This window comes from Sander lucioperca, chromosome 4 (assembly GCF_008315115.2).
Source record: "Sander lucioperca isolate FBNREF2018 chromosome 4, SLUC_FBN_1.2, whole genome shotgun sequence".
NCBI lineage: Eukaryota > Metazoa > Chordata > Actinopteri > Perciformes > Percidae > Sander > Sander lucioperca.
The window spans coordinates 21,168,336-21,178,330 of NC_050176.1; the positions used below are offsets into that span (position 1 = coordinate 21,168,336).

A 9,995-nucleotide genomic window follows, 5' to 3' on the forward strand; every position below is an offset into this window, starting at 1 on the left:
CTATTTTGACCCTTTGCAACACCATTACTCAAGCTGCCACTTCCTCATAACATGTCCTGCTGCTGCAGGCTGCAGGCATGATGGAGAAAGACAACAGCAATAACTCTGAATGGAGCTTTTTATTTTCCAAAACTCCCGGACGGCTCGTAGACAAGTCGAAAGACATTGTGTAAAGCCGAATTAAAATATCACCGAAGCACGTCAAGCTTGAGCTACCACCTACGGAGCTAAGCATAGTAGTACAGTTAACGTGATGCTACCCGCTAGCATGCTACCCACTCAGGCAAAGCAGTATTTTGGAGAGTGCTACTTGCCGACCTGTTGATGAAACCAAATCCCAAAAAATTACTACAGCTCTTGCAAAACGGGTGGCAACTAACTGCAGACCTGTCAGCATCGTAGAGGACTCGGGTCTTAAAGACGTACTACGGTTGGCATGTTCTGTCTGTCTCGTTGCCGTCGAGAGGGACAGTAGTTTCACCATACACAGCCTGTATGATATGGAGAAAGCAGCCACAGTGGAACTGCTGCAAGGTGCTGCAAACGCTGCCTCATTAACCGGTGATCACTGGACGTCAGTGAGTAATCAACATTATTTAGGAGTTACTAAACACTATATTGACTCTGGTAAGGATAGGGATTTTTAGTTTTTTAGTTGACTTAAGTTGAGTTAATGACAGATTCACACATTTTTCTTTTGTTTACACCAGGGGTGGCGAACCTGCGGCTCGTGAGCCGCATGCAGCTCTTTGCCTGCTCCTGTGAGGCTCTAACTGAGCGGCTGGGCGCTGGGTTAAAAAAATAAAAGGAAAAAAATAAATATACTGTGTATATATTTATATATATTGACCCTTGACAGGACATTTTTATCTGAGTGGGAGGAACTGTATTTTTTTGTGGAACGAAATGGGAAGCCTTTCTGCTTGATTTGCGAGACTTCACTATCGCATTTTAAAGCATCAAACCTGGAGCGCTATTTCACCTCAATCCATGCTAACATCGCCCGGGATTTCCCCAAAGGCAGTGAACTTCGCAAGCACAAGGTAAACACGTTGAAACGGCAGTCAGAGAAGCAGACTCAGCTTTTTCAAAAATTCGCGAAGCACTCAGAGACTGTCACGTTAGCATCATATCAGGTAGCATGGAACATTGCTCGTGCCAAAAAGCCATACAGTGAAGGGGACTTTGTGAAGACATGTCTCAAAGATGTCATTGCTATCCTCGCGCCTGAAAATGACAATTTGAAGCGGCCTGTGTCCGACCTGCAGCTGTCACGGCACACAGTTGAACAGAGAATATCGGATATTAACAACTCCACTGAAACACAGTTACATACGGACCTAGAGAAATGCCTGTATTTCAGCATTGCTTTGGATGAGAGTTGTGACATTCAAGATAAGCCTCAGTTGGCAATATTTGTACGGTCTGTGTCAGAAGACTGCACAATTAAGGAAGAGCTGCTTGACATTGTGCGGTTAAAAGACAGGACCCGTGGCATCGACTTGAAAGAGACACTCATGACTGTTGCTGAGAAGGCACATTTGCAGTTGTCAAAACTGACAGCAATAGCCACAGACGGTGCGCCAGCTATGTTAGGAGCTGCAAATGGCCTTGTTGGGCTGTGTAAAGCAGATGACCGTTTCCCGGATTTTTGGACATTTCACTGCATTATCCATCAAGAGCATCTGGTGTCTAAGAAGCTGAACTTGGACCACGTCATGAAACCAGTGCTAGAAATTGTGAATTTTATTCGCACTCATGCTTTCAATCACAGACAGTTCAAAAATCTCATAGCTGAACTTGATGAGGATCTGCTTTTCCACTGCACTGTGAGATGGCTTTCAAGAGGTAACATGCTTTCCCGCTTTTTTGAAATGTTGAACCCAGTGAAGCTGTTTCTGGGAGAGAAACATAAGGAATATCCTCAGCTACATGACCCCCAGTGGATTTCAGATTTGGGGTTTCTGGTCGACACGCTGCATCATCTGAACAAACTGAATGTAGATCTGCAAGGAAAGTTAAAAATGTTGCCTGACCTGGTGCAAAGTGTTTTCACATTTGTCAACAAGCTCAAGGTATTCCAGACCCATCTTCAAAAGAGAGAGCTCACACATTTCCCCTCCTTGTTGAAGGCAAGTGGAGGAGCAGCTGAGGTCTTACAAAGAAGCACTGCACGCTATGCAACACTGGTTGAAAATCTGCAGCAAAGTTTTGAGGACAGATTCTGCAACCTGAGGGAAAAACAGCCACAGATCACCTTACTCATTAACCCTTTCACTGCTGAATCTGACTGTTTGAAAGCCCCTCTAGTGACAAATGAAGCAGCGTCCCAGTTGGAGATGATTGAACTTTGTGAGGATGACAGACTGAAATCTGTGTTGAGAGAAGGAACCACAGAGTTCTGGAAAACGGTGCCCACAGACAGATATCCCAATGTTAAACAGGCTGCACTCAAGCTAATGTCAACGTTTGCAGCAACTTATGTCTGTGAATCAGTGTTTTCTACACTGAAACAAGTAAAGTCAAAACATCGTTCTGTTCTTACCGACACACACGTGAAAGAGTTGCTTCGAGTGGCCACAACTGAGTACAAGCCAGACCTGAAAAGGCTTGTGGATAACAAAGACTACGCCAAGTTTCCCACTGAGTCAGTCTAGGTAAGAAAGAAACCTATAAAACTGTTCTGCTTTGTATTATGACTGTCATTAGATCTGCAAGCCGCTGTTGTAGTGCGGGCGTGCGTGTGTTGTGTGGCTCTTTGCTATGGTGCGGTTTTTTTTTTGGCTCTTTATGCTGGACTGGTTAGCCACCCCTGGTTTACACAGTAAATAAATAATTACAAATCTTAAAATCAAGTTCATAAAGTCACTTTCTTTGCATTCATTTGATTCCCAGTCAAGATACACTGGTAAGAATTGCTTTCCATTATTAATATGTACTTAAAAACTGTTCTGAAATGCAAAATAATAGAATTTTAATCATGTGATAAAATATGCGATTAATCGCGATTAACTATAGAAATTCAGTAATTAATCGCGATTAAAAAAAAATGTATCGTTTGACAGCCCTAATTACCATGCATTCATAACCTCGTGATTCAGTGAGAGTGAGCCTAAAAACATCAGAAAGTATGTTTTTGTGTCATTTCTTTATTTACATTTTGTCAAAAATGAAAATCAATAGCAAACGCTGGTCTCCTCGGCTGTGAACCGCTCCTGGCGCGTGCCCATGGATGTATTAAAGGTGTGGACACACAGAGCTGAAAATCGGCCATTAGACAGTCTGACGAGGTCAGTGACTCGAGTCTGTTCGTTGTGTTCCGTGCCGTCTGATTTGACATGTATAATCAGCGGGGCAGGCACTGCCGGCAGTCAGACTCAAATGACCCATCTGATTGGTGGAGTGCTAACCTGGAAACGGGGAGCGGAATGAGCGTGACTAGAGTCTCTCAAAACCTGACGAAATTTTTTTAAACTGACCTTTGTTGATCTGAAATGAAGACAGATTCAGCAACTGCACGGCCTATTTCTCTCTTCAAATGTTTTCAGAAACACGTTTCGGTGAACTATTTTAGTACAATATGAGATCGTATTCTGAACAAGCGGCCATGACAGTCTGTCTTTGAATTTCCGGAGAAACAAGACCCATGTGATGCATTCGTCCAATCAGCTGCCGGTTTTCATTTTTGGGCGACAATACAGATTAGCGCCGCCTGCTGTTATGGAGACATATTACGTCTTGTCGCTTTGGTGTGTTCTGAGGCACTTTTTTGACCAATTTGGGGAGACTGATCAGCCCAACTGCCTTTTCTGCCGACGTTTGGCCGTCGGCTCTGTGTCCACACCTTAAGAGCGTGCACCTAGCAAATCCGCCATTATAATAGCAATCCGCCATGGAACAAGCACGCCTACTTTTAAAGGGAATGTGAGATAACGCTCTGATTGGTTTATTGCACGTTACGCCCAAACCACACCTATGAGTAATGTAGCTACTTCAGACCAACCCATTTTAGATTTGCGTCGGGCGCAAGAGTCATTTATCCCGCCGGTATAATAGCAACAGCGCCCGAGATCCGCCCACAAAGCTACTTGCGTTTGCCGTTTGATATTTGCGTTTCAGATCATTAAAATAGGGCCCAAAGTATTAATCCCTTTCATCAACATTGTGAGTGGGGCAATTTTGTTGCATCCCTGTAACGCGGAAATCGAAAAACTGAGTTCCTGACTGGGTAAATGAACACTGTATTAACGTTGTGAAATAGGGCATGGCTTGGCGGAGGTCTGCGCTTTCATAGTGCCCTTCTAGTTTTCTGTGTTTTTATCCCATTTTAAATGTAAAACATCTATGCACACATGTTATCCAATGGAGCCACCTAAACAAAAACAACTTTTTTTATTAGGGACCATGTACAATTTTAAACATAAATGTTACCATTTGATGCATTGTACCAGAGTTAGCCTCAGGCTAATTTACAGCTGCAGTCCCCTGGCGGGTCACAATAAAAACATACAAACAACAACCCCCCACCCCACCACCATCCCATCACCTACACACACACACACACACACATACACACACACACACACACACACACACACACACACACACACACACACACAAGCACACCCAACATGTCCATGTTTAGTTAACACTAACAGACGTGTGAGTTTGTCACAAACCAAGAAAAAACAATCATGCCATTTTCCATCCCCCTCTTATGATTAATACTCTGCGCTTCATCCTGTTCAGTGAAACTGCCTCCTGGTTCACAGATCAAATAATAATTTTAAAAATAAATGTTAAACAACATGAGTTTGTTGTGTTGTGGGTATTTACTGACATGTGGCTCATCGTGCATATTCATGATCAAAAGAGGAAGGAAATGTAGTCTTTACCAGCCTGATATCTGTCTTCTGCTCACCGACAACAGAGAGGCATCTTTGAAGACGACGTCCGTCATCACTGTAAGTAGAAACAGTTTATTAATTAGTTTATTGATACTGTATACCTCATGTGTACATTATTTTATCTGCTGACGTGTTTCATTGTGTCACAGGTACTGTATATCTACAGTACCTGTGACGAGCGAGATAAGAGGAGCAGCTATGAGTTTAACAGCAGCAGCGAGTGGATTTGTTGTCTTCTTTCTCTTTGTGCCAGGTACTGTTCATCATTCATTTATACATCATACATTCACACTGTAGAGCATTTAGTACACTTATTCAGAGTTTAAAAAAAGTTATACAAAAGAAATAATTGAATTCCTAAATCACTGACTTTGTGTGTGATGTGATGTGATGCAAACCAGTAAAACACATTCACTTCTGTTTCTTTGTTGCATCTTGTTGTAGGTAATGATGTGTTTCAGACATTTAAGCATGCAACACCCCCTGTATAATTTTACCTGAACATTTAAGGGTTGTGCATCATTGCACAGTAATGGTAGTGCTGCTTTTTAATTAACTGTATAACTGGAACTGTTAGCGTCATTTAAGGTAAGCTATAAATGTATGTCCTTTTTTAAGAGAACAAGGTAACATCTATTAAGAGTTCAAAAATACAAACCAAACTTCCCCATCATTTTGTTTCTCACAGAAGGTGTGAGGTTTCAGACACAACACGTCAGACAACCTCTCCCTCTCAGTTCCTTTAAAACTGCATTAAGATTCACACCTTCAATGCATTGCTGATCAATAAGCAACACTTTGCCTTTGGACTTCACATCTGTGTTCACTGTAGCTTAATGCATATGCATATGACCTAATTAAAAAGTCAGATATGTTTATGCTTGTGTATAAACATAAAAAATGTTTATGTTTTATGCAGTGATACAGGGCCAGAGTGACTGGGGAGTAACTTACCCTTCCACTCCGATCTGTGCCTTAAAGAGATCAACCGTGGACATACCGTGCACCTACAGATACCCATCCACAGAAAGTCATCAAACTACGGAAGTTCGAGAACGATTATGGTTTACTAAAGGGAGTAATAAGGAACCTGTGGATCTGAAAACAGATTCAGACTACACAGGTCGTGTGCAGTATCTCTGTGATAAGAAGAACTGCACCCTGAGAATCACAGACCTGAGAGAGAGCGACTCTGCTGAGTATAAGTTCAGGTTCACAACTACCCATACACTTGGAGGTTTTACTGGTTCACCTGGAGTCACTTTGTCTGTTACTGGTAATATTTTATTGGAATATTTGTTTCTAGTTGTTTTCCTGTGAATCTTTTGTCTGTATGTTTGCATGCATGTACTTTAATGGTTTAGTTTGAAATGACATTTCTGCTCTCTGTTGACCTTTCCAGACCTCCAGGTGCAGGTGACAAGATCATCGACCCAGGGAGAGCTGAGGTGTCACAGCAGCTGTAATAATCCTTCATATGTCTGGTTCCGTAATGGACAGAAAATGGATGGAGAAACATCTTCTTCTCTCAGAGTCTCTGTTGAAGATAACGACAGCTATTCCTGTGCTGTTACAGGATATGAAGATTACCGCTCTCCTCCAGTGTGTGAGTTTGTTACACACACACACACACACACACACACACACACACACACACACACACAATTATACCACACTTCCCAACATTTTCTTATTAAAGTTAACTTATTTTCATGTTATCTTCTCCAGATTCTCCAAAGGTTGTTACCCTGTCTCTGACTCCCACTGGGGAAATCAGAGAGAACAGTTCAGTGACTCTGAACTGTAGCAGTGATGCTAACCCAGCAGCTAACTACACCTGGTACAAGAATGGTAAATCTCTAAATGGAAAGGCACAGCTCGTCTTCAGCTCCATCCAGTCCTCTGACTCTGGACAGTATAACTGTACAGCTGAGAACCAGCTGGGGAAAAGGACATCTGAATCCATCTTTATTGATGTGAAATGTGAGGAAACAGCTTTAATATAATAAGCAACATTCCGCTGATTACTGTCAGCTTTTTTTTAGGCGTACTTTGCTGATAATACCTGCTTTCTTCAGCTCTTCACATTCACAGCTGTAGGTCACTGAACAGCAAAATGGGTAGTTTTAGTTGCTGTTGGCATCAGTTAAAAGAACAGCAGTCACATAACTCTAATTTATTATAATTTATTCATAAAAGTAACATTAAGTTACTGTTTAAACAGGCCTAACTCAGTTTAAAAACTGGTTTCCAGCAGGTTCCTGTTCTACAGAAACATAGAACATAGAACACAGTTACGGCACATGAAGACAGAAACACTTGTACAGGACATTAGCATGGGCTAGACAGATACAGACAACTAAAAACAACAATACAGACAGTGCAAACAAGACTTAGAAATACATGAACAATCAATGAGTGCAAGTGTAACTGTCGAGAAGGAATAGTTTATATGCCTTTTTGAAATATGTGATGGATGGTAGTGTTCTGATGTGATGGGAAATGTCATTCCAAATTTTGTTGTATGTTCGAAAAAAGGATTTCTGGCCATAGTTGTTTTTGTATGAAGGAACTGGAATGAATGCCTGTGAGACTGACCTAGTGAGGCGTACTGGTCTCATATTGTGTGTCGGGAGAAGTGCAGCAAGTGTTGGTGAAGTGCTATTTTGAATGATAGATGACAGATGATAATTTGGAATTTATGACATCAGGATTTGAGTCAGAGAGAAAAATCACAGTATCATCAGTGTACAGTAAGCATTTTGAGTGTTTACACACTTGAGGGAGATCATTGATGTATAAAAGAAAAATTAAGGGTCCAAGAATGCTGCCTTGTGGAACGCCCATATAATAGACTAATCACACACATGCTGTAAAAAAAAGAGTTAATATTTCACAAGTTGGCGGCCAAGGAGCATAACAGGCTACTACCCCACCTTACTTTATGTCAAATGGAGATTTATCCAACCTTTTCTATAGAAAATTTATTTTCTAATATATTTTTTATTTAACAATATTTTTTTAAAACGCAAATGTTTTTCCCTCCAGATGCTCCGAAGCTTCCCTCTGTGTCTGCTGAGATAGTGGAGGGCAGTTCAGTGACTCTGACCTGTATCAGTGATGCTAACCCAGCAGCTAACTACACCTGGTACAAGGAGAATGAAGACTCACCAAAAGCATCAGGACAGATCTTCACCATCACTGACTTCAGAGCTGAACAAAGTGGGAATTATTACTGTGAAGCCCAGAACAGCAGAGGACATCAGAACTCCACCTTAAATCTGATTGTTGTAGCAGGTAAGCTTTTCCACTTTCACCTGCACAAACACCTGTTAACTGCACCAGACCTGATTCACATGTAAATATGTAGCAACCCAAAAAATGAAATTCCATGTGTGCATTTCCAGACCAGCTGGGTTCAGGGAGGAACCTCCATCATGTCAGAGGTGGATGACACTGACTGACTGATTAGCAGACAGCAAAGTGATTCATCAATCTGATCCTACTAATGAGGTGTATCATGTATTTATCTATATTTCCAGGGAATTCAACAACAATAATGCATATCATCTGGCTGACTGTGGTGGTCCTGATGCTGATTCCTCTGCTGCTCCTGAGTCTGTGGGCGAGGTAAAACAACACAAATCCATCAGTTCAGTCACCGTTGTTTTATTTTCTTCTTCTAACTTCCTTTAGTTTCTGTGTTGTGGATTTCATTATGTTGCATTGTTTATTTGTTGTTGTTGTTGGACTCAATTCAGGAAGAAGAAAACTCTGAGCTCCACCACTGAACCACATGAGCCTGTAGAGATAGAGGTGAGAGAGAGAGAGAGAGATACCCACATTCATACACACACGCACACACTCATACACGCACACACGCACACACACTCATACACACACGCACACATTTGTTATAGCGCTTTAAATATCTGTACATATTTATATTATTTCTCCTATGTCTTTACATTTTTATTAGAATAAAAATTTTTTCGTTGGATATTGCTTAATACCTTTTTGATACAAATAGATTTATGTAATTAATATGATATAATCTGAATATTTGGACAAATTGTATTTTGATACTTTGGTTGCCAACAAAGCCCCTTTGAATTGAATAGAGTTGAGAGAGAGAAATATATCACGGTTCTAACTTGGCTCATAAATGCTCTACAATGTGAAGAAGGTGTAAAGTGAATTATCAGCAAATAATTTACATTTAAACATGATAAAAAAAAAACGTTTCTAATATATGCAGTTATCATGAATGAGGTCCTCATTTTGTTGTCTCTCCCCAACAGTTAGGCCCTTGTCTTGTGTATGAGAACATCTCACACACTGCAGCAGACAGAAGACCCAGAGGAGCAGGAAGACCTGGTATGAAGTCCAGTCAGGTTAGAGCCTCCTGCAACAAATAAAACAGGCCCACTTCAGATTTACAGTCACAGTTCCATCCATAACTTTACATGAGTTTCATGTGATTTTGTAGAAGGTCAGACAGCTTTGATAGCTGCATAGGGGAGGGGGGACAAACTCAAAACAATTTCTGAGAAATAACTCACCAAAACGTTATGTGGTTTTCCTCACATGCAGTCAAAAGACAGAGAGAGACTCACATGGAGGAAAACAAAAAGAAGTCTTTAACTCCAAACGTTTTCATTCTCAGTTTTTTAGAAGCAGCAGGTAGCAGAAGATTTGAGAAGAATGCAGCTTTATTTGTACCTGTTCAGGTACATAACATAACTGAACTCAGTTCAGGATTTGACTTGGTATGCAACATGTTATTTTATGTAGTAAATTACTTTTAAGAAATATTGTTGACCCTTTCACATCACACCTGTCCTGGCAGAGAAAGCCAGTAAAGTCCAACTATTCCACAGCATGTACAGTAGATCTTATATGGTATATTTTTACACATTGAAAAACATTAGCTTAGCTCTGTCAAACTTTGCTAGTTGTTCATTTGTATTGAATGAATTGGATTGTATTGCATGTATTGTAGTCTGAACATCATGCCAGTTCCCTCTCACTGCTGCAGAGGGAGATAGTGTGCAGGTGCAAGCTTTTGATTTCAGCTTTAAACAAACT

At 40.9% G+C, this 9,995-nt stretch overlaps 1 protein-coding gene across 1 annotated transcript; it reads left to right on the forward strand.

The window, feature by feature from the left end:
* Window positions 1-1,834: 1,834 nt before the first annotated feature.
* Window positions 1,835-8,961, forward strand: LOC118494860 (B-cell receptor CD22-like). The gene is made up of 9 exons (XM_036000444.1): window positions 1,835-1,848; window positions 5,057-5,160; window positions 5,827-6,183; window positions 6,310-6,513; window positions 6,636-6,890; window positions 7,956-8,204; window positions 8,450-8,537; window positions 8,669-8,723; window positions 8,938-8,961. Exons 1-9 carry the CDS (start codon window positions 1,835-1,837, stop codon window positions 8,959-8,961), a joined length of 1,350 nt encoding a protein of 449 aa, XP_035856337.1.
* The last annotated feature ends 1,034 nt before the right edge of the window (window positions 8,962-9,995 follow it).

Bases quoted from the DNA above. Each gene is read 5' to 3' on its own strand.
- LOC118494860 (XM_036000444.1), top strand. The intron at 5,161-5,826 runs GTACTGTTCATC...TGTTTTATGCAG, and splicing joins CTTCTTTCTCTTTGTGCCAG to TGATACAGGGCCAGAGTGAC. The intron at 6,514-6,635 runs GTGAGTTTGTTA...TATCTTCTCCAG, and splicing joins TTACCGCTCTCCTCCAGTGT to ATTCTCCAAAGGTTGTTACC.